This window comes from Lissotriton helveticus, chromosome 1_2 (assembly GCF_964261635.1).
Source record: "Lissotriton helveticus chromosome 1_2, aLisHel1.1, whole genome shotgun sequence".
Classification (NCBI taxonomy): Eukaryota; Metazoa; Chordata; class Amphibia; order Caudata; family Salamandridae; genus Lissotriton; species Lissotriton helveticus.
In genome coordinates, this window is record NC_136058.1 from 270,634,734 (window position 1) to 270,659,675 (window position 24,942).

Here is a 24,942-nt window from a genome sequence, read left to right on the forward strand (position 1 = left end):
TAATTTAAATTTCGCCCTGCTTCTCATCTAAAACAAATGTTCAAAATGTCCTCCAACTAAACCTTTGAATGTGAATAAAACCGGCATACAGTGTGTAGAAACGAGCAAGCACAGGGGACGAGGCAGCAGCCCCTCTCTGAGTGACATGTGGCCGGCTGTGCCTTGACCCACCGTCACTGTCCCTGAGATAAGAGCTTGTTAGCTTTTCACGAGGTGAATGGACTTAAACACGTGCGGGGGCCTGCAGGGCTGCCAGGGGGTATATAGGGACTGCCCGAGAGGAGGCCGGCAGACGTCCATCGTCAGAGGTGCAGCTGAGACCCCACACACAGCCCCAGCGGCAGAGGTAAGATTGAGAGGGCCTGAAAACCAGCCCCTGTTACTCTGCAGGGCCACTGTGCACCCAGAAGGCCAGCTGGGTCCGGGGAGCCTAGAAGAATGTATACTGTGCAAAGTAGCCTAGCGCTGGTGCAAAGTTACTGCAGAAAGCGCCAAAAATTGCCTTTAGTAAGTTTATGGGGACAGCGGGTGGAGTTCTGTATTACCAGGAGCACTGCACATACTCCTGTCCCTGCAGGGGCCTGGCTTATTAGTCAGTGGGATACAGGGGGTGTGAGTTTGAGATTTCCCAACATGCATTGCAATGTATCCCCCCCAAAAAAGATGGCCCCATGAGCCAAGGGCACCGTGGCGGGGGTGGAGATTATGGGTCGTGGTGGTTTGTGGCATTTTACAGATGCCCATGGGCAGGTGCACATTATTCTGAGAAGTAAACAACATTTGTGAAGCCACTCAAACCCATCCAAGCCATGAGGCATCTGTGTGAATGATGTCAAAATATCTCAAAATCCTAACAGACACCTAACAAAGGAGCGCTTTGGATAGTCTATTATAGGTGACTGCGGATGGACCAGGACTGGGGAAAGAGACCTGTATTCCTCTCTGTGCTGATTGGCTCCTTGTAGGATCCTGAGGCCAGGTGTCCAATAGATCCATCTGTTGAGTACATGGCTTAGTCCCACTGCCACTTGTAGGTTACAGTTACAGGTCAAGTCTCAATGAGGTAGCGCATGAAGATGAGTGCTGCTGGTGTGATGTGTAATCTGCAGGTCACATGCTTCAGTGGCAGTAAGATAACCTGATCAATTAATGCACATGTGTGTCTGCAAATCTGAGTATGTGCCCTTTATACACACAGTGTTATAGCAAAGCATCTGTCCTCATTTACGCAAGGATAATGGCCTGCGCTAAATCCGATTTTCAGGTAAAATGGCATCTCTCAAATCACCTTTTAGTGTAAATGTCTCGCCTTTTAGCTTTACAACATATAAAAACACACTTGTAGTTCAGCTGCTGCTGGGGCTGACTTTAGCGCTGGTGGCGCCTGGTGCGACAATGATTTTTGGCGCCCCACACCCATGACCGCCTCCTCCAACTCTCTCACTACCACCAGGCAAAAGTGCCCCTCATCTCTCCAATCATAAGTTATTACTAAACACAGTGCTCCACCTCCTCTGCCTCTCTGTGCCTAGAGTGTGGTTAGGATGCTGTGGATGTGAGGTAAGTGTCTCTCTGTGCCTAGAGTTTGTTTAGGATGCTGTGGGTGTGAGGTAAGTGCCTCTGTGCCTAGAGTTTGGTTAGGATGCTGTGGATGTGAGGTAAGTGTCTCTCTGTGCCTAGAGTTTGTTTAGGATGCTGTGGGTGTGAGGCAAGTGCCTCTCTGTGCCTAGAGTTTGTTTAGAATGCTGTGGATGTGAGGTAAGTGCCTCTCTGTGCCTAGAGTTTGTTTAGGATGCTGTGGATGTGAGGTAAGTGCCTCTGTGCCTAGAGTTTGTTTAGAATGCTGTGGATGTGAGGTAAGTGTCTCTCTGTGCCTAGAGTTTGTTTAGGATGCTGTGGGTGTGAGGTAAGTGCCTCTGTGCCTAGAGTTTGGTTAGGATGCTGTGGATGTGAGGTAAGTGTCTCTCTGTGCCTAGAGTTTGTTTAGAATGCTGTGAACGTGAGGCAAGTGCCTCTCTGTGCCTAGAGTTTGTTTAGAATGCTGTGTTTGTGAGGCAAGTGCCTATCTGTGCCTAGAGTTTGTTTAGAATGCTGTGAGTCAAGTGCCTCTGTGTGCCTAGAATTTTAGAATGCTGTGGGTGTGAGGCAAGTGCCTCTCTGTGCCTAGAGTTTGTTTAGAATGCTGTGGGTGTGAGGCAAGTGCCTCTCTGTGCCTAGAGTTTGTTTAGAATGCTGTGGGTGTGAGGCAAGGGCCTCTCTGTGCCTAGAGTTTGTTTAGAATGCTGTGGGTGTGAGGTAATAGCCTCTCTGTGCCTAGAGTTTGTTTAGAATGCTGTGAATGTGAGGCAAGTGCCTTTCTGTGCCTAGAGTTTGTTTAGAATGCTGTGGGTGTGAGGCAAGTGCTTCTCTCTGCCTAGAGTTTGTTTAGAATGCTGTGAACGTGAGGCAAGTGCCTCTCTGTGCCTAGATTTTGTTTAGAATGCTGTGAACGTGAGGCAAGTGCCTCTCTGTGCCTAGAGTTTGTTTAGAATGCTGTGGATGTGAGGTAAGAGCCTCTCTGTGCCTAGAGTTTGCTTAGAATGCTGTGAGCATCAGGCAAGTGCCTCTCTCTGCCTAGAGTTTGCTTAGAATGCTGTGAGCGTCAGGCAAGTGCCTCTCTCTGCCTAGAGTTTGCTTAGAATGCTGTGAGCGTCAGGCAAGTGCCTCTCTCTGCCTAGAGTTTGTTTAGAATGCTGTGAACATGAGGTAAGTGCTTCACTGTGCCTAGAGTTTGTTTTGAATGCTGTGAACATAAGGTGCGTGCCTCTCTGTGCCTAGAGTTTGTTTAGAATGCTGTGAATGTGAGGCAAGTGCCTCTCTGTGCCTAGATTTTGTTTAGAATGCTGTGAACGTGAGGCAAGTGCCTCTCTGTGCCTAGAGTTTGTTTAGAATGCTGTGGATGTGAGGTAAGAGCCTCACTGTGCCTAGAGTTTGCTTGGAATGCTGTGAGCGTCAGGCAAGTGCCTCTCTCTGCCTAGAGTTTGCTTAGAATGCTGTGAGCGTCAGGCAAGTGCCTCTCTCTGCCTAGAGTTTGCTAAGAATGCTGTGAGCGTCAGGCAAGTGCCTCTCTCTGCCTAGAGTTTGTTTAGAATGCCCCTCATCTCTCCAATCATAAGTTATTACTAAACACAGTGCTCCACCTCCTCTGCCTCTCTGTGCCTAGAGTTTGTTTAGAATGCTGTGGATGTGAGGTAAGTGTCTCTCTGTGCCTAGAGTTTGTTTAGGATGCTGTGGGTGTGAGGTAAGTGCCTCTGTGCCTAGAGTTTGGTTAGGATGCTGTGGATGTGAGGTAAGTGTCTCTCTGTGCCTAGAGTTTGTTTAGGATGCTCTGGGTGTGAGGCAAGTGCCTCTCTGTGCCTAGAGTTTGTTTAGAATGCTGTGGATGTGAGGTAAGTGCCTCTCTGTGCCTAGAGTTTGTTAGAATGCTGTGGGTGTGAGGTAAGTGCCTCTGTGCCTAGAGTTTGGTTAGGATGCTGTGGATGTGAGGTAAGTGTCTCTCTGTGCCTAGAGTTTGTTTAGGATGCTGTGGGTGTGAGGCAAGTGCCTCTCTGTGCCTAGAGTTTGTTTAGAATGCTGTGGATGTGAGGTAAGTGCCTCTCTGTGCCTAGAGTTTGTTTAGGATGCTGTGGATGTGAGGTAAGTGTCTCTCTGTGCCTAGAGTTTGTTTAGGATGCTGTGGATGTGAGGTAAATGTCTCTCTGTGCCTAGAGTTTGTTTAGGATGCTGTGGGTGTGAGGTAAGTGCCTCTGTGCCTAGAGTTTGGTTAGGATGATGTGAGGTAAGTGTCTCTCTGTGCCTAGCGTTTGTTTAGGATGCTGTGGATGTGAGGTAAGTGTCTCTCTGTGCCTAGAGCTTGTTTAGGATGCTGTGGTGTGAGGTAAGTGCCTCTGTGCCTAGAGTTTGGTTAGAATGCTGTGGATGTGAGGTAAGTGACTCTCTGTGTCTAGAGTTTGTTTAGAATGCTGTGGACGTGAGATAAGTGCCTCTCTGTGCCTTGAGTTTATTTATAATGCTATGGACGTGAGGAAAGTGCCTCTCTTTGCCTAGAGTTAGTTTAGAATGCTGTGAACGTGAGGCAAGTGCCTCTCTGTGCCTAGATTTTGTTCAGAATGCTGTGAACGTGAGGCAAGCGCCTCTCTGTGCCTAGAGTTTGTTTAGAATGCTGTGGATGTGAGGTAAGAGCCTCTCTGTGCCTAGAGTTTGCTTAGAATGCTGTGAGCGTCAGGCAAGTGCCTCTCTCTGCCTAGAGTTGCTTAGAATGCTGTGAGCGTCAGGCAAGTGCCTCTCTCTGCCTAGAGTTTGCTTAGAATGCTGTGAGCGTCAGGCAAGTGCCTCTCTCTGCCTAGAGTTTGTTTAGAATGCTGTGAACATGAGGTAAGTGCTTCACTGTGCCTAGAGTTTGTTTTGAATGCTGTGAACATAAGGTGCGTGCCTCTCTCTGCCTAGTGTTTGTTTAGAATGCTGTGAACGTGAGGCAAGTGCCTCTCTGTGCCTAGAGTTTGTTTAGAATGCTGTGAACGTGAGGCAAGTGCCTCTCTGTGCCTAGAGTTTGATAGAATGCTGTGGGTGTGAGGCAAGTGCCTCTCTGTGCCTAGAGTTTGTTTAGAATGCTGTGGGTGTGAGGCAAGTGCCTCTCTGTGCCTAGAGTTTGTTTAGAATGCTGTGGGTGTGAGGCAAGGGCCTCTCTGTGCCTAGAGTTTGTTTAGAATGCTGTGGGTGTGAGGTAATAGCCTCTCTGTGCCTAGAGTTTGTTTAGAATGCTGTGAATGTGAGGCAAGTGCCTCTCTGTGCCTAGAGTTTGTTTAGAATGCTGTGGGTGTGAGGCAAGTGCTTCTCTCTGCCTAGAGTTTGTTTAGAATGCTGTGAACGTGAGGCAAGTGCCTCTCTGTGCCTAGATTTTGTTTAGAATGCTGTGAACGTGAGGCAAGTGCCTCTCTGTGCCTAGAGTTTGTTTAGAATGCTGTGAACGTGAGGCAAGTGCCTCTCTGTGCCTAGAGTTTGTTTAGAATGCTGTGAACGTGAGGCAAGTGCCTCTCTGTGCCTAGAGTTTGATAGAATGCTGTGGGTGTGAGGCAAGTGCCTCTCTGTGCCTAGAGTTTGTTTAGAATGCTGTGGGTGTGAGGCAAGTGCCTCTCTGTGCCTAGAGTTTGTTTAGAATGCTGTGGGTGTGAGGCAAGGGCCTCTCTGTGCCTAGAGTTTGTTTAGAATGCTGTGGGTGTGAGGTAATAGCCTCTCTGTGCCTAGAGTTTGTTTAGAATGCTGTGAATGTGAGGCAAGTGCCTCTCTGTGCCTAGAGTTTGTTTAGAATGCTGTGGGTGTGAGGCAAGTGCTTCTCTCTGCCTAGAGTTTGTTTAGAATGCTGTGAACGTGAGGCAAGTGCCTCTCTGTGCCTAGATTTTGTTTAGAATGCTGTGAACGTGAGGCAAGTGCCTCTCTCTGCCTAGAGTTTGCTTAGAATGCTGTGAGCGTCAGGCAAGTGCCTCTCTCTGCCTAGAGTTTGCTTAGAATGCTGTGAGCGTCAGGCAAGTGCCTCTCTCTGCCTAGAGTTTGTTTAGAATGCTGTGAACATGAGGTAAGTGCTTCACTGTGCCTAGAGTTTGTTTTGAATGCTGTGAACATAAGGTGCGTGCCTCTCTGTGCCTAGAGTTTGTTTAGAATGCTGTGAATGTGAGGCAAGTGCCTCTCTGTGCCTAGATTTTGTTTAGAATGCTGTGAACGTGAGGCAAGTGCCTCTCTGTGCCTAGAGTTTGTTTAGAATGCTGTGGATGTGAGGTAAGAGCCTCTCTGTGCCTAGAGTTTGCTTGGAATGCTGTGAGCGTCAGGCAAGTGCCTCTCTCTGCCTAGAGTTTGCTTAGAATGCTGTGAGCGTCAGGCAAGTGCCTCTCTCTGCCTAGAGTTTGCTAAGAATGCTGTGAGCGTCAGGCAAGTGCCTCTCTCTGCCTAGAGTTTGTTTAGAATGCTGTGAACATGAGGTAAGTGCTTCACTGTGCCTAGAGTTTGTTTTGAATGCTGTGAACATAAGGTGCGTGCCTCTCTGTGCCTAGAGTTTGTTTAGAATGCTGTGAATGTGAGGCAAGTGCCTCTCTGTGCCTAGATTTTGTTTAGAATGCTGTGAACGTCAGGCAAGTGCCTCTCTCTGCCTAGAGTTTGCTTAGAATGCTGTGAGCGTCAGGCAAGTGCCTCTCTCTGCCTAGAGTTTGTTTAGAATGCTGTGAACATGAGGTAAGTGCTTCACTGTGCCTAGAGTTTGTTTTGAATGCTGTGAACATAAGGTGCGTGCCTCTCTGTGCCTAGTGTTTGTTTAGAATGCTGTGAACGTGAGGCAAGTGCCTCTCTGTGCCTAGAGTTTGTTTAGAATGCTGTGAACGTGAGGCAAGTGCCTCTCTGTGCCTAGAGTTTGTTAGAATGCTGTGGGTGTGAGGCAAGTGCCTCTCTGTGCCTAGAGTTTGTTTAGAATGCTGTGGGTGTGAGGCAAGTGTCTCTCTGTGCCTAGAGTTTGTTTAGAATGCTGTGGGTGTGAGGCAAGGGCCTCTCTGTGCCTAGAGTTTGTTTAGAAGGCTGTGGGTGTGAGGTAATAGCCTCTCTGTGCCTAGAGTTTGTTTAGAATGCTGTGAATGTGAGGCAAGTGCCTCTCTGTGCCTAGAGTTTGTTTAGAATGCTGTGGGTGTGAGGCACGTGCCTCTCTGTGCCTAGAGTTTGTTTAGAATGCTGTGAATGTGAGGCAAGTGCCTCACTGTGCCTAGAGTTTGTTTAGAATGCTGTGGGTGTGAGGCAAGTGCCTCTCTGTGCCTAGAGTTTGTTTAGAATGCTGTGGGTGTGAGGCAAGTGCCTCTCTGTGCCTAGAGTTTGTTTAGAATGCTGTGGGTGTGAGGCAAGTGCCTCTCTGTGCCTAGAGTTTGTTAGAATGCTGTGGGTGTGAGGTAAGAGCCTCTCTGTGCCTGGAGTTTGTTTAGAATGCTGTGGGTGTGAGGTAAGAGCCTCTCTGTGCCTGGAGTTTGTTTAGAATGCTGTGGGTGTGAGGTAAGTGCCTCTCTGTGCCTAGAGTTTGTTTAGAATGCTGTGGGTGTGAGGCAAGTGCCTCTCTGTGCCTAGAGTTCGTTTAGAATGCTGTGAACGTGAGGCAAGTGCCTCTCTGTGCCTAGAGTTTGTTTAGAATGCTGTGAACGTGAGGCAAGTGCCTCTCTGTGCCTAGAAATTGTTTAGAATGCTGTGTTTGTGAGGCAAGTGCCTATCTGTGCCTAGAGTTTGTTTAGAATGCTGTGAGTCAAGTGCCTCTGTGTGCCTAGAATTTTAGAATGCTGTGAGCATGAGGTAAGTGCTTCTCTAAGCCTAGAGTTTGTTTGAAATGCTGTGAACATTAGATGAGGCAAGTGCCTCTTTGTGCCAAGAGTTTGAGTTTGAGGAATCAGAAACCTGTCAATTGTTTGCAACCGGATTTGCGCTCACAAACCATTGAGACATAGCATTGTGATTCAGAATTTAGAAGAGACGTCCTAAATACGCCCCCTTCCAAATAGCGATTCCGCATGGCTTCCTAAGTACAGTTTGCGATTCAATAATCTGATAGAGAATTGCAATATTTAAAAAAGCCATTTTGTGGTCACAAACCCTGTGATTTAGCAAATCTCAAATCTGATTGCTTTTCGTTTACAATGCGGCGCACCATGGGGCAAAAACGGCACAGATGCGTGACGCATCTGTGCCGTTAAGGTGGCGCATTGCTGGAGATGCGTCGCAAGCGCGACGCAGTTCCAGCAAGGCTCGGGGTGCCCCATCTTTGCAATGCTGCGTCAAGACCTACGCCTGCTTCAAGCAGGCGCAGGGTTTTGACGCAGCATTGGCCTGAAAGTGACTGAGTGAAATCTTATAGATTTCACTCAGCCACTTTTGCGAGGCGCACCTGCCCTGGAACGCCCCCCCCCTGCGCCGGAACGCCCACAAGCGGCACAGGGCTTTACAACGTGACGCATCTGCCTAGATGCGTCACGTTGTAAATCGGTCGTAGGGATGCGCCACGTTTACGCCGCCTTGCGTGACGCAACAGTGGTGTAAACGTGGCGCAAGGGCCTCATAAATCTGCCCCACAATGAGGTGTTTTATTAGAATTCACATTATGATATTCCAGCAACTGAGAGCAGTTATATTTTGCCCCTTTCAAAATTAGAGTGCTATAAAGCAGACAAATAGTAGGACATTTGATTATCTTCAATTCCCTTACATGATGGCCTCATAGAACTTTTATAAGGGAAGGAGTATTTTTTTACTTTGTTGCAGACCTGCCAACTAAATCAAAACTCACAGTGTGAGAAGGGTGGCGGCGGGGCCTCATGCTGAGAAGCACCTAAGAGGAACTTGTGCACCCACCCCACCTGCAAACTCCCCCCCGCACCCCCCCCCAAAAAAGAGCATAAGCATAAGCTTCCTGACGCTGTTTCCAATGTCCTGGGGTGTTTTCACAACCATTAATGGACGTCGGCAGTTCAAAGCACTCCCAAAATGTGGTGGAAACTACTATTAAGGGTGGTTTTCAGCTTGTTTTCCCTGCCACCGTGTGATATTGGCTCCTCACCCAGTGACCGTGTGAAGGGAGTTGATATTGACACGGTGGCATGCTTTGTTACAAGGATAACTACCGTAGGCTGAGATCTACATACATCTTGTTCTTTAATTGTTGTTAAAGGTTAATGCAAGTTGTGCAACTTAGATGGTATCCATGGATTTATTTTCTGAACTTAATAATAGATGTCACAGCTTGAGGCAGGGGTGTCTAACGTCACTTGAGACAGATTTGTGGCTAATTTTCAGTAAACAAGATAGAATAAGAGTACAGAGAATTCATGTAAAAGGTAATCACTTACTTAGTGGTTATCCTAAAAAAAATGGCATGGGGTCTGCCCTTCCAGACACTCGTTAGACAACTCTGGGTTTCAGCATGTACCGCTCTTTCCTAGATCAGCATGATTGCACGAAACAAATTCAAAAGTTAAAACTGTGTTATTCCGATTTTCACTGGTTAGAAACTAAAAGTGAATTACAATGGTCAATCGGATAGAGAATGCGGCATTTCGAGAATTGCTTTCAGTGTCAATGACATCATGAGGTGCAAAAGGGATGCCGTGTTAAGAGTAATTGTATCTTCATCAGTGCAGGAAGAGCCTTGATATTTGGAAAACAAACAATGCTAAATTTGCAGGATGCTTTGCCAGTAATTGAGGCAGTGGTTTCTTACAAATTATCACCTGTATTCAAGCTCTCCATGGCAAAGATTGTTATGTTATATGTATTTGTAAAACTCACTATCACCCGCATGGGTATCCTGGTTCTAAGCAGTTGTATGTGCCTAGTCCCGCCAATGGAAGGTTGGTTAATTGAAAAGTCAGGTCTTCAGATTCTTGCGGAATTCAAGAAAATATCAAGAGGCTCTTATGTAGAGTTGGAGGCCGTGCCATGCTTTAGGAGCGATGTAAGAGAACGCCTGTCCTCCTGATCCGGTTCTGTGTAGGATGTTTGCGAGTAGGAGTCCTGCGGAGTAGAGGTATCTGGGTGGTTGGTGGAAGAAAATGCAACTGTTCACGTAGGTGGGACCTGAATTGTGTAGTGCCTTGAAACAGGGTGTGAGGAGTTTGAATTGAGTGCATTTATGTATTGGGAGTCATTGTAGGTCCCTGAAGTGTGGTGTGAGTTCTGTGTGGGAAGTTGAAGATGAATCTGGCTGCCGAATTCTGGATGGTTTGTAGTCTTTTAGTGCGTTGCTTGGTATTCTGGGTGTAGAGGGTGTTCCCATAGTCCAACTTGCTGGTGACTATGGCGTGAGTGACAGTTTTTTAGGTCTCACCTACGCAGCTTGCATGTGCTGCATAGGAGACCTTTAGCCGTCGTTCAGCTCTTTTTTGAAGCACATACTCGTGCTGCAGCCTGCATTTCTTAAACTTTCAGCGAGAGGCCCGCTTGCGCTTGTTTTTTGTTTGTTTCTGCCCGAAGCACTTTTGGTGCACTGACACCTTTCAACTCAGCTTCAGAGGCACAGCGCCTGCCACGCAACAGGTGTACCCATGAAGCTACCTCCTCTCCTCCCCGGAATACATTAGATTTTTCCCATTTGCGAGCGAATGTTGTTCACCCCAAGACACTCTGGCTGAATTAATATAAGTGAGTCCCCGCTCCATGGCAGCATTTGTTAATTTATGCATAAATTTTATTTCTTTACACCGTCCATTAACATCATCTCAGAAACACAGGGCCTGCCCCGACCGGTGTACCCACATAGCTCAACCCACACCTCCCCTTGAATGCCATAAATGTTTCACACTTTGTTAGCGAATGTTGTGTGCCTTAAGTAACTCCGGCTGAATTAACATAAGCAAATCCCCGCACCATGAATTATTGCCATGGGAACGAGCAATGACGCGCACACTGCTTGCATGCCTTTATGTTGTTGTTTCTGTTATACCACACTTAGGGGCATAATAACAAGGGCTTTATCTCTGCTTTTTGGCTTTAAAAGCCAAAGAAGTGGAGATAAAAATATCGCCCTATCAACAACAGGGTACTAACATGCAAAATCGCATGTTAGCACCCTTTTCCACTACGCTTCCCTTTGCATCTCTAATGAGATGCAAAGTGGGCATTCCAGAGCAAAATAATAGGAGCAATCACAGCTAAGCGACATTTCTCCTATTATTAAGCTTCACACTAACCCTGTTAGAGACAAAAAAAGCAGCGCTAACCACGGTTAACGCTGCTTTTTTACGTACGCTAATTGTCAGACTTATAAAAACCAAAGGTGATGATGGACGGAGCGTTGACAATACAAACACTCACCCCCAGTCAACTGATCTGGGTTTAATCCATCACCGTTCTTTAGCTCACTCAGCCACCCCAGTCCAGACATGGCCATATGCAAATCAGTCTGACCCTGTGCCTCATGGGAACAGTCCTGCCCGAACTGCCAAGCCATGTCTTCCCTGGACCGGAATCAAGCTTCCCAGGACCGGTTTCTGGCATTACATCCGTCTTCAGTTGGGCTTGCTTGACTCCAGTCGCAAAGTGAGCAAGGGACTCACATCTGAGCATACCCTGCCAACTTAGGGCAAACAAAGAAAAACCAAAGGTGATGATGGACAGAGCGTTGACAATACAAACACTTACCCCCAGTCAACTGATCTCGGTTTAATCCATCATCGTTCTTTAGCTCACTCTGCCACCCCAGTTCAGACATGGCCATATGCTAATCAGTCTGACCCTGTGCCTCAAGGGAACAGTCCAGCCCGAACTGCCAAGCCATGTCTCCCCTGGCCCGGAATCAAGCTTCCCAGGACCGGTTTCTGGCATTACAGCCATCTTCAGCCGGGCTTGCTTGACTCCAGTGGCAAAGTGAGCAAGGGACTCACATCTGAGCATACCCTGCCAACTTAGGGCGAATAAAGAAAAACCAAAGGTGATGATGGACGGAGCGTTGACAATACAAACACTGACCCCCAGTCAACTGATCTGGGTTTAATCCATCACCGTTCTTTAGCTCACTCCGCCACCCCAGTTCAGACATGGCCATATGCAAATCAGTCTGACCCTGTGCCTCATGGGAACAGTCGAGCCCGAACTGCCAAGCCATGTCTTCCCTGGACTGGAATCAAGCTTCCCAGGAACGTTTTTTTTGTTTTTTTTTTTATTGTCAGACTTAGCCATGTAATCCAATGGGAGGTGGATTAAATGGCTAAGTCCACCATGGGCTATCAACAAGGATATCCCTATCCTTGTAGTTTTATCGCTGCATTACCAGCGATAACCTCCCAAAATGCTGCTATCGCTGGATTTTTTATCACCTAGGCAGTTAGCGTTGTTAATAATGCGATAACCAGGCGATATTATCCAGCGATAGCCGGCGTTAACAAAATTAACACTAAGCGCCCTTAGCGTTAATTTTCCCTGTTCCTTTTTAATATGCCCCATAGACCTTCTAGAAATGCTCATGTTTTGGTCTCTGAGCCTTTCTCATTCAATACTCTTCTTGGACAGCATTGTTACATGTCCAGCAGATAATATGCCATAAAAATAACTTGCACACTGTGCCACCAAACAGGGAAAAAATCTTGAACAAAGATTAAACATGTAGTGTGCTATGAAACTCTGCGTTTACGCCGTGCTTGTTTTAAACACCAGCTCTCCCAGGCTCTTCCTCCTTCTCCTCCCCCCACTCACAATGTCCTGCTGCATCCTTCTCAGGCTCTAACTCAATCTCTCACACAGAAAAATAAATAGCAGACTGATGACCCCCACCTAGCCCTCCTCCCACCACAGTCCCTAAATCTGCAACAGCCAATCTCCTACCCCAGGGTCTGTTTTTTTCAAAGCCCTCCCAGGATCTCCCATCCCCACTCTCCGTCCTACCTCTAAGATCTTGCTGCATCCTTCCCCTGCTCAAACCAGGACTTTAAGTGGGATGAAAAAAACTGGGGGAGGGTCTCTCAAAGGGGCGTGGCCAACGATGTTAAGGGCGTGGCTCAGAAACACCAACGCTAAAAAATCTGTGCTTATCATAGTGTGTTGCCCGACCTGTATTTTGCTGTTGCTGTCATTGCATCCAGATATATGATACAACAAGTAACATCATACCTACAAAAAATCACAACTATTGGCGTTGTCAATGGTTGTTAGTTGCATTAGATAAATTAAGCAGCAACTATGGCTTGTACATAATATTGAAAAGCATCCACTTAAATCCCTGGTGACACCAGGACAATGTTGCTGCTTCTGAGTTTCAAAAAGAGAAGGGAAATCCCGAGAGAAAATGACTCTCTTTAAAGGATTTCCCTTCCCCTATAACTTTCACCTGGCATGATGTCATGCCATAGCTTCTCCACTAGTGAGAAGTGAGCAATGTAAGCCCGCGCACATGGATGTTCCTGCTGTCACTGCAGTCCAGAAAAACGGACTGCCTGTGCCAGGCCACAAAACAGAGCCCGATAGAGATCCGTTTCGAGGCCTCCTCAAAAAATACTGTCAGTGCTCAGACCCGGTGAGACCCAGCCCACTTAAAGCCCTGGCTCAAATTCGAGCTGTACAGGAGGATTAAAGCTGTTGGGCAGCAACTTTCTCACTACCAAATAGGACTCTGCTTTATTAGAAGCTGCTTCCTCTACCTGCAATAAGCTAATGCAGTACACTTTGACATTTCCTTATTAAAATCTATGTATTTGTTTTCCATTCAATATTGCCTGTATCTTAGTTTTCTTGATTTTCCAAGCAGCTTCAGAATCCGGCCACATCACAGTTCAGAAGTGCACCGCACTGAACCATGCAGCACATCACAATACTTTTCAGCACACCATATGACACCAACTTACAACACAGCACGTAACAGTACAGTTTACAGCATATACCATAGGAGCACAGCACTTTAAAGCACAGAATATGACACCACACAACAGCATTCCACAAGACTTTACTTTACACTGGAGCACACACTAGCCGAGAACATCACCTTTGAAAACGGCACATCACATCAGGCGAGAGGGTACCATGTACAGCAGGTCACACCAGAGCATGTGACATAACAACAAAGCAAAACAAGCATTTGCATAGACAATAGGTCTCGCCTTTGGGACCTTATAACTGTTTAGCCATGCAATAGTTAATGTTGTTGCACCAAGGATATTGTGCTGGATAACTAAACACTTATAAGGTCCCAGAGGCGAGACCTATTGGCTATGCCAATGCTTGTCTAGTGTTGCTTGTGAACCATTTGAAAAGCTTTCTCAGCATCTTCATGGTGTGGAAGCAGGATGCAGTGACAGCGTTGACTTGTGCAGTCATGTCCAGTTTGCTGTTGATGATTATTCTGGGATTCCTGGTTTAGGTTCTAGGTTATCGGTCAGAGTCGGGCCGGCCACCAGTTGGCCTCACAAGGTGAGGTATCCTTGCCGAAGATCACTATTTCTGTCTTGTTGGTGTTGAGCTTGAGACAGTTGACTTTCATCCAGTTAGCGACTTTAGTCATGCAGGTAGTTACCTTGTTTCTTGTGTTGGTGGCCTTTTCCGAGAGACAGGGTATGAGTTGATAGTCGTTTGCGTAGGAGAGAATGTTGATGTTGTGTGCGTAGATGATGCTGGCCAGAGGTATCCTATATGCATTGAAGAGGATGAGCGATGAACCTTGAGGCACTCAGAAGATTAGTTTGTGGGCTTGTCAAATGTGATGTTACTGATTCAGGAGAAAATCGGGTCCAATATGTGTCTGGCAGTGTGGGTGGGGTTAAGTAACGTGCTGGGTAAGGCCAAGGTTTCCTAGGTTTTCTAGAATGGACGCTGAGATTACGTTGGCGTGGTCTTCTAGGTGAAAGTTAAGGTCTCTGAGAAGGATGAAGCTGCTGGCGTTGGTGATGAGCGGTGCAACAAAGTGGTCCTGGTGGTCCTCCCGGAAGATGGTGGCTTTGATGCATATTTTGAACATGAGGTGCTCCATGTGCTGCATACGACTTTACCAGAAAAGGAAGCTGCCGAAAGGAGCTCCCCACTGGATGTAATTTAAAGAAAGATCACCATATTTTTTTCCTCCACAGATACTGTTGGAAGATGCGGGCACTAGTGACCTTGGGTATTCTGGCCATTCTGACGCTGGGCGCATGTGGGCATAGCTGCCTCAAAGGACCGGATCACAAGTCTGTGCCCAGTCCGGAGGAGAGCATGACTGCGTGTACCCTCTACGCTAACGGTAAGAGCATTTAAAACTATTATTGTAGCACAAATCTATAAAACAAATAAAGCCCTCAATTGCATTGAAATAAATACTGATAACATTTTATCTTGATTCTACTGTTAATGCTTCAAGTCTCCTACTCTACGATTCATTGACTAGTTTATTGCTATATGTCGCAATTGCATGTCTAATGTAAAGAAGACAAGCCTATACCCCTGGATAAAGAACTCTAGAAAAAGAAGTCAGGATCTGGGAGCCTCTGGATGGGAGACTAAATAGTAGAACATAAGAGCCCTGGGTACCTGGGAGAGGTCTGTCAGAGAAGAGAGGGTCTTCTGGATAGACTGGTATATTCCCAGGTGACCAGAGAGTTTTTGCTTTTCTATTCTCAGGCCTTGTCTGCAAGGTTGATAGAACTGCTTGTGGTTGTTTTAACGCAGGGGATGCTATTGCGTTGAATACTCACGAAAGTCTTGCAGCTAGAGTTATCCATGTATCGCTGCTTGAGCTCTCCATGAACAGATCCTGATCCCCCTGCTTGATCTCTCTATAAACAGATCCTGATCCCCGCTGCTTGATCTCTCTATAAACAGATCCTGATCCCTCGCTGCTTGATCTCTCTATAAACAGATCCTGATCCCCCGCTGCTTGATCTCTCTATAAACAGATCCTGATCCCTCGCTGCTTCAGCTCTCTATAAACAGATCCTGATCCCCCTGCTTGATCTCTCTATAAACAGATCCTGATCCCCCGCTGCTTGAGCTCTCCATGAACAGATCCTGATCCCCCGCTGCTTGAGCTCTCCATGAACAGATCCTGATCCCTCGCTGCTTCAGCTCTCTATAAACAGATCCTGATCCCCCGCTGCTTGAGCTCTCCATGAACAGATCCTGATCCCCCGCTGCTTGAGGTCTCTATAAACAGATCCTGATCCCCCGCTGCTTGAGCTCTCTATAAACAGATCCTGATCCCCCGCTGCTTGAGGTCTCTATAAACAGATCCTGATCCCCCTGCTTGATCTCTCTATAAACAGATCCTGATCCCTCGCTGCTTCAGCTCTCTATAGACAGATCCTGATCCCCCCTGCTTGATCTCTCTATAAACAGATCCTGATCCCCCGCTGCTTGAGCTCTCCATGAACAGATCCTGATCCCCCGCTGCTTGAGGTCTCTATAAACAGATCCTGATCCCTCGCTGCTTGAGCTCTCTATAAACAGATCCTGATCCCCCGCTGCTTGAGCTCTCTGAGAACAGATCCTGATCCCTCGCTGCTTGATCTCTCTATAAACAGATCCTGATCCCTCGCTGCTTGAGCTCCCTGAGAACAGATTCTGATCCCCCGCTGCTTGAGGTCTCTATAAACAGATCCTGATCCCCCGCTGCTTGAGGTCTCTATAAACAGATCCTGATCCCCCGCTGCTTGAGCTCTCTATAAACAGATCCTGATCCCTCGCTGCTTCAGCTCTCTATAAACAGATCCTGATCCCCCGCTGCTTGAGGTCTCTATAAACAGATCCTGATCCCCCTGCTTGATCTCTCTATAAACAGATCCTGATCCCTCGCTGCTTCAGCTCTCTATAAACAGATCCTGATCCCCCGCTGCTTGAGCTCTCCATGAACAGATCCTGATCCCCCGCTGCTTGAGGTCTCTATAAACAGATCCGGATCCCCCGCTGCTTGAGCTCTCTATAAACAGATCCTGATCCCTCGCTGCTTCAGCTCTCTATAAACAGATCCTGATCCCCCGCTGCTTGAGGTCTCTATAAACAGATCCTGATCCCCCTGCTTGATCTCTCTATAAACAGATCCTGATCCCTCGCTGCTTCAGCTCTCTATAAACAGATCCTGATCCCCCGCTGCTTGAGCTCTCCATGAACAGATCCTGATCCCCCGCTGCTTGAGGTCTCTATAAACAGATCCTGATCCCCCGCTGCTTGAGCTCTCTATAAACAGATCCTGATCCCCCGCTGCTTGAGCTCTCCATGAACAGATCCTGATCCCTCGCTGCTTCAGCTCTCTATAAACAGATCCTGATCCCCCGCTGCTTGAGGTCTCTATAAACAGATCCTGATCCCCCTGCTTGATCTCTCTATAAACAGATCCTCATCCCTCGCTGCTTCAGCTCTCTATAGACAGATCCTGATCCCCCCTGCTTGATCTCTCTATAAACAGATCCTGATCCCCCGCTGCTTGAGCTCTCCATGAACAGATCCTGATCCCTCGCTGCTTCAGCTCTCTATAAACAGATCCTGATCCCCCGCTGCTTGAGGTCTCTATAAACAGATCCTGATCCCCCTGCTTGATCTCTCTATAAACAGATCCTCATCCCTCGCTGCTTCAGCTCTCTATAGACAGATCCTGATCCCCCCTGCTTGATCTCTCTATAAACAGATCCTGATCCCCCGCTGCTTGAGCTCTCCATGAACAGATCCTGATCCCCCGCTGCTTGAGCTCCCTGAGAACAGATCCTGATCCCTCGCTGCTTGAGCTCTCTATAAACAGATCCTGATCCGCCACTGCTTGAGCTCTGAGAACAGATCCTGATCCCTCGCTGCTTGATCTCTCTATAAACAGATCCTGATCCCTCGCTGCTTGAGCTCCCTGAGAACAGATTCTGACCCCCATTGCTTGAGCTGTTCCTGCACTGATCTTGATTCCTCCTGCTCAATTTCTCCATGAACAGATCCTGAACTCTTGCTGCAAGTGTTCTCCATGTAGAGATCTTGATCCCTTGGTGCACTAGCTCTCTATAAACAGATCCTGATCCCTAGCTGCTCCAGTTCTCCGTGTGCAGACCCTGAGCCCTCCTGCTCCAGTTCCCCGTGTACAGATCCTGATCCCAGGCTGCTCAAACTCTCCATGTACAGACCCTGAGACAATAGACTTGGACATAAAAGACGAGACAGTCAGCAGTGCATTTCTCCTGTACAATTCTCTCACTCTAGAGATGTCATGTGATATCTTGTGTTTTATGCACAACAGCTTCCTGCTGCCATGCAAACTACACCGACCAGCTGGCCGGATCCCCCGTCATTGCCGTGGACAACTACTACTGGAACAGATGCGGGAATCTCAGCGCAACGTAAGGGATGCTCTGATCACCTGTGTCAAAAATATGTCAGATTGATGTGTGCATGTACAATCTCAGTTACAGCCGCGGCCCGTGCAGGTAAGAGCGGTGGGACGGGTGGGGGGATTTCTACGGACTATCCTCTCTAGTTAGGACTGATCTGGGGTTTCATTGGGATTCAAACTGGTGAATGAAAATCATTGATTCCCTTTGAATAACTGGTGGACACCAGGATTAAAAGCCTTTATCTGTACCATAACAGGTGAATTTGACCCAGTGACCAGATGTTGTATGATGAGTCCCATCTACTTCTCTATTGGCATCTATTCCTTTCATTAAAGGACATCAACACCAGCCTCAGCTGGCAGCTAAGCTGGCAGTGCTAGTGCAGGGGTCTTAGAATCAATCGATTTGAAATCTGATCAACTCCCCACACTTTCACAGATGCCCATGGAGAGTAGAGATTAACTGCATGGTTTTGTGGTTTAGTGCTAAGATCTGTGCACAATAGACCCTGAATTCTGGTGTTTGTAACCTTTGTACAACAGAATAAAGTTAGGCATGAGGGCATGACCATCTATAAACAAACTTTCCTCATCTTGACCTAATTCAGATTTGTTGACAAGAGGCATCTTACCAGGATACTTCCACTTTTCTGGTCACTATTCTTCTTCTACAACCCTTTCTCCATACGTAAAGCCCAGTGTGCTACCGACATCTACCTCCATTGTCATAAAGGTACCAAGTTTAAAAGTCCTAGAAGTACAAAATACTCTCTATTTTAAATAAAAAAGTGCTGCCTGCTGGGAATGTATGTGCAATGTGATGCAGTGGCCAGTTGCAAATATTCACATTACAGTGTTTTTTAATTGCTCCTTATTAAGCATTTTACAAGCAGGATACAGAGTCAACATCTTATAGGCGCAATCAACATGTTTCAACTTGTACAGAGCTTGCGGGTTCCTGCTGCAGCGGGGTCAGCTGCAAGGACACGGCAAACTCGCTAGCTATGGCATGTGGGTGGTGGCCGCATCAGGATTCAGGCTGAGGTGTGTGTGATGTTGTTGCCTGGTAGCGGTCGACAGACCACACATTACAGAGTTGCTAGGAGGTGATAGATACAAGGGGAAATGGAATGGAAGGGGGAGGACACAGATAGGGTGGGAGATATCAAACGAAGGGATACTGTGGATGCAGAGGCGTAGGCATGATTATGGCTAAGTGGTGGAATGGGGCTCTCTCTAGCCAATGTTGACTACATGCGAACCAGGAGGGCTATCTGACACACTTCTGAGTTGGTGAAGAGCAAAGCCTTCAATCTTTTGATCTGGAAAGAAAGGTCTTACAAATTTCAGGGCTTTTGGTGAGAAAACATTTGCATGCCATGCATACGTATGTAGTGTCAAGTGCGGTAAAGTGGAGGTGGCTGGGCAACCATATTGATCTAGTGGGAAGTGTTAGTTGTGAGTCTAGTTTCAAAACAAGTAGGGTTATCCAGCCCGGAACTGGAGGAGAGGCAGAGGGTTTGGAAGTTGAATCTCCTCCTGCTTTTACTAGGAGCCATTTGTACTGACCATCTCTGAAGCCAGTGGCTACATCCACAGACGTTTTATGAACTTCATGATCTGGCTGTTTAGTATTTGGAGAAGACCACATAAATTGAGTGTAAAGGTACTTAGTGTGCTTGTTTTGGACTCCTTTTTGGTTACTGAATATTTTTGCACTCAAGGTGTTCATTTCAAAGTCCATCCTTAAGGTTTCATTTAGAGTTTGGATGGAACTAAAAAATAATCCAAATTCTAGAAGAACCTCGACATATGTAGTACAATCCACGGCTGAATTTTCTCCACCAGGAATATTAATGCGGAGGAAAATCAGCCGGTGAATTATAGTCTGTATTCAGACTTTCCTCCAAATATTGGAGGCATTTCAGTTCCCCTCAAACAACAAACATCTGTGGTACTAACGTTCTGTGTGTCCACCCCTGCATGTAAGGTTCCAGTTGAAAAGTGACGAAAGCGTGGATAAATGTGCAGTAATAATTTTTATCACAAAATGATCCTATTGGTGTGCAATGCAGGGACTGCCAGCCTTTTGCTGGTGGTAACAACATGGCTAACCATGCTGTGATATGATAACATCAATTGAGGGAAGTGGTTTTACTGAAAAACAACAATGTCCACAACAAGAACATCCACGGTTTGGCCCAGTACCCTTTGGAAAAGGGAGACGGATACAAGTTGGTAATGTGCAGTAATAATTTTTATCACAAAATGATCCTATTGGTGTGCAATGCAGGGACTGCCAGCCTTTTGCTGGTGGTAACAACATGGCTTAATGTGCTGTGATATCATAACATCAAATGAGGGAAATGGTTTTACTGAAAAACATCTATGTCCACAACGAGAACCTCCACTGTTTGGCCCAGTACCCTTTGGAAGAGAGAGATGGATACAAGTTGGCAGATAATATTGACCCCACAGCCTCTACGGTCATAGGAGTAACTTGCTCCGAAGAGTAAAATCCATTGATCGTGGTTGTTCCCCATTGAATGTAATTATTAACAGCTACTGTGGACTTTTGGCAGGAGTGTGTGTGTAGTTGTAATTTGGAGGAGAGATGAGTTGTGTTGAAGGGTGCAAAGACCAGACACAGATATAGACAGGAGTGTGAGAGGGCTAGCCATTTGATGAAGTTCAATAATAAGCCAAGCAGAGCTCTTGGAGACCCATGGACGGAGACGCAAAGTCTGGGCATGTTAATGCCATATGTAGCAGCATTATTAATATGTGGTGTGCTGAAACTCACTAATTGTAATTGTATTTATAAAGCGCTTCCTACCCCTGACGAGGCATCGCAGTGCTGTTTGTTAATTTAATTTTTTTAATTATTATTTTTTCCTCAATATTTCAGTACAGAAGCACTTTGTTGATAAAATAGTTATGATAACATTTACATATTGTGATAGTTGAATAAAACAGGAGCACATGGTTGATAAACATGCTAATCTTAGAATAATATATATACATTTACTATAAGTGTAGTACAAACTCATACTTTCAAGTAATATATAAATATTTATTTGTATTCTATCTTTACCCCAATATTTATATAGTGAAGGACTTGTAGATAAATAATGGTGATAATATTTACTTACCGGTATTGTGATAAATGAATAAAACAAGTACCCATAAGCATCTAATCAAATAACTTACAAGAAAACTATGCAGCACTGGCCTGTAAACATATTAAGGATTGAATATATATAATATATATATATATATTTCTTAAGCAGACCCAAAGAATATCTCGTTTTTAAAAAAAACATAGTTATTACAAATACTTGTACAAAGAAATACACACATTTAGATCGATACATGTAATCACATTCTAGATGTTTACAAACACAGGGCTATGCTGTACATTAAGTTTGAGTATGGTGGTTATATGGGAAAGAGCCAACTCTTGAGTAGTCTTCTGAAGATCAGATATTTGTCCATGGATCTTATATTTGGGGGTAATGAATTCCATAGTTTGGCTGCTTGAACAGAGAATGATGTAACACCTATGGTTTTCTTTCTTGTATGGTGGGGTTTTGAGGCGAGGTGCCAATCTTGAGCGAGGTTCCTTCATTGAATGTATTTGGTGATTTTATTCCTGATGAAGAGCAGTTCTATTTCATGTACTGCTTTGTGAGTGATACAAATCAGCTTGAAGGTGGATCTTCTTGCAAAATAGCGTTTTATCGTTCTCTGTTATAAGTATCTTGACCAATGTATTAGCTGCATTGACCATAACTTTTATTGCTGTCTTTTTAGTGCTCTTATTCTTATGTATGGTTTTAATTAACTTAGGCATATAATAAATAAACAAAAAAGATATAAATAAATAAGTACCCCCAGTGAGTGGAAAGTTTAAATAGCATTATAGCCTTTCGGACTCAGACTGTACCGTTATTTAAAGGGCCCCCACCTTCGTTATAGACTCTCGCCTGTGGCTCTGGTCTATAACTGGGGTTCAGGGCCTTTAACAACTGTTATAGCCCTCGCAAGTGGGCTTGGTGAACATTAACATAAGAAGGGTCTGTGGTAGGACAGTTACTCTCTATGCCACCATGCACACACCGTACTTCTCGTTTGATTCATGTGTTGTAGCTCTAAGTATTATTTTGTGTTTGTCCTACTGTATTACAATTTTGAAGCACGATTCATGTATTGTCTGCCTCTTGTTAAAATTAATAACAAGCGTTTATGAAAAGAAATTAACATAACTAGTCACATAATGACAAGTGAGGGTGAAACAACTATCAGGAAGTGAGTGGTGTTTATATATGGTGGCCAATAACAGCTTTTGGTTACTCGCCAGCAGGAGCATAGTCAGGGAAAGGGCAGGTGTGAGGCTGTCTGACCAAGGCCCAGACAAGTGTATGTAAATGTGAACACAACAGAGTTTCATCATTACAAGTAGTGGGAAATGCGCAAAGTGTAAGTGTCCAACCAATCAGCAAGGAGATGTAAGCAGTGCAGAACAGCTTAACCAATGGAGAGTTGGCAGGAAGTCACGAGGGATGAAACAAGAGTTGCGCCCTGGCAGTCGCAGGAGATGATGTCAGAAAAGACTTCAGATAACTTGCCATTGTCCACCAGAAGACCCTGTTACTCTATTTGGGTCAAGAATGACACACTTTCTAAGTATCCACCATGTGATGTTTGTGTCATATAAGCAAATTGTAGGCCTCTAGAACTGTGAGCCCGCCTGGCTCTGAGATTCCCCAGTGATCACCAGGCATTTTGACCTCTGTTTGACTTTGTTTTACTAAATACATTAACAACACACTCATTTTCATTATTGATTTTCTGCCCTAGTACCTAGTATCTAGTGATTCCTTCTTTATACATTCACTATCGTATTCCCTTTTCCTACTACAGGTCAGGGACCTTTTCTTTGCTATTAACATACATGAAAGTTTAGTAATTCTGTTCCAGACCGTGGCAAGTGCAGGGCTAAGGTGTGAAGTCACCAAATTCAAGAGAATGCAACAAGTCTCACTCGATTGAATATGTGTATTAGATATCAGACCACCTTCTCAAGGTCGTATCTACATTGCATGCGGATTTACTGCCTACTTTTTATGCTGTGTAATGATTTCGGCAAACATGGGCTCTCTGTATCAGCAAAGTACACTGTATCTTGTAAACAATGACCTTTCATGTCACAGGTGTGAAGATTACCTGAGGAAAATCCACTGTTTCTACCAGTGTTCTCCACATGCGGCTCACTGGATAAACGCCAACTACACAGCGGCCATGGTCCGTGTTCCTCTCTGCCAAAGCTTCTGCGATGGGTGGTAAGTCCAGGCTTAGTTTTGGATGAAGTTGTTTTTTATGGGTCAGAGTCAGGTGTGTGATGAACACTGTTCAAGACAACCCCATATTTGCCCTACTCTTCAACTTATTTGACAACAGTATCATTGACCGAGGAGCATAGGGGGTGGGGAAGTGAAAGGACTCCTGTGTGACGTCTTGCTCATGTCCCTGTGAATACCAGGTGCATCTTACCATATTCCTGGTTGAAGGTACTGTTTATTCCTTTGCATCCTTTTCGAGTGACCTATGGTTGCAATTAATCAATCAATTTGTAAAGCGCGCTACTCACCCGTGAGGGTCTCAAGGCGCTGAAGGGTGGGGGGAGGAGGGTGCCGCTACTGCTCGAATAGCCAGGTCTTGAGGTGTTTCCTGAAGGTGAGATGGTCCTGGGTCAGTCGTAGGTGTGCGGGGAGGGAGTTCCATGTCTTGGCTGCCAGGTAGGAGAACGATCTTCCTCCGGTGGTGGTTCTGCGAATCCGAGGGACGGTGACGAGGGCGAGGCTGGCGGAGCGGAGCTGGCGAGTCGGAGTGTAGAACGACAGGCGGTTGTTGAGGTATTCGGGCCCGTGTCGTGGAGCGCTTTGTGTGCGTGGGTGAGCAGCCTGAACGTGATCCTCTTGCTGACGGGAAGCCAGTGCAGGTTTCTGAGGTGGGTAGATATGTGGCTGTGGCGAGGGATGTCGAGGATGAGCCTTGCGGAGGCGTTCTGTATGCGTTCAGACGTTTCTGAAGTTTGGCTGTGGTTCCTGCATACAGGGCATTTCCGTAGTCCAGTCGGCTGGTGACGAGGGCCTGGGTGACTGTCTTCCTGGTTTTGGTGGGGATCCACCAGAAGATCTTTCGAAGCATGCGCAGGGTGTTGAAGCATGAGGATGAGACTGCGTTGACTTGCTTGGTCATCGTGAGGGAGGAGTCCAGGATGAATCCTAGATTGCGTGCGTGGTCCGTGGGTATCGGTGGGGTGCCCAGCGTCGTGGGCCACCAGGAGTCGTCCCAGGCGGATGGGGATTGTCCGAGGATGAGGCTGAGCTTCATCCATTCTGCGAAATCTTTCATTCCGTCCTGGAAGTTGGCTTTGGCGGTGAGGGGGTCTTTGGTGAGGGAGAGTATCAGTTGGGTGTTGTCGGCGTAAGAGATGATGTTGATGTTGTGTTTGCGTGCGATGGCGGTGAGGGGGCTCATGTAGATGTTGAAGAGGGTAGGGCTGAGTGAGGAGCCCTGGGGTACGCCGCAGATGATCTTGGAGGCCTCGGAGCAGAAGGGTGGGAGGCGGACTCTCTGGGTTCTGTCGGAGAGGAACGTTGTGATCCAGTCCAGGGCCTTTCCTTGGATCCCAGTGTTTTAGAGGCGGGTTATTAGGGTGCGGTGGCAGACGGTGTCAAAGGCTGCTGAGAGGTCGAGGAGGATGAGGGCGGCTGTCTCTCTGTTGTCCATCAGGGTCCTGATGTCATCGGTGGCTGCGATGAGGGTGGTCTCGGTGCTGTGGTTGGCTCGGAATCCGGACTGGGATGGGTCGAGCGAGTTGTTTTCTTCGAGAAATGCTCTCAGCTGTTTGTTGACGGTCTTCTCAATGACTTTAGCTGGGAAGGGGAGGAGAGAGATGGGGCGGAAGTTCTTGAGGTCTTTGGGGTCCGCTGTTGGTTTCGTCAGTAGGGCGTTGATTTCTGCGTGTTTCCAGCTTTCAGGGAATGTGGCTGACGTGAAGGAGTTGTTAATGACGTTCCGGAGGTGGGGTGCGATGATGGTGTCGGCTTTGTTGAAGATATGATGAG

At 46.5% G+C, this 24,942-nt stretch overlaps 1 protein-coding gene across 1 annotated transcript in view; it reads left to right on the forward strand.

Moving 5' to 3' along the window:
- Window positions 1-235: 235 nt before the first annotated feature.
- Window positions 236-24,942, forward strand: part of LOC144800839 (riboflavin-binding protein-like) — a 49,143-nt gene continuing 24,436 nt past the window's right edge. The window contains exons 1-4 of the mRNA XM_078671713.1: window positions 236-346; window positions 14,598-14,749; window positions 17,717-17,816; window positions 23,023-23,151. Of these exons, the coding sequence (XP_078527839.1) occupies window positions 14,611-14,749; window positions 17,717-17,816; window positions 23,023-23,151 (368 nt within the window). The 5' untranslated portion in view covers window positions 236-346; window positions 14,598-14,610. The remainder of the gene's footprint in view (window positions 347-14,597; window positions 14,750-17,716; window positions 17,817-23,022; window positions 23,152-24,942) is intronic.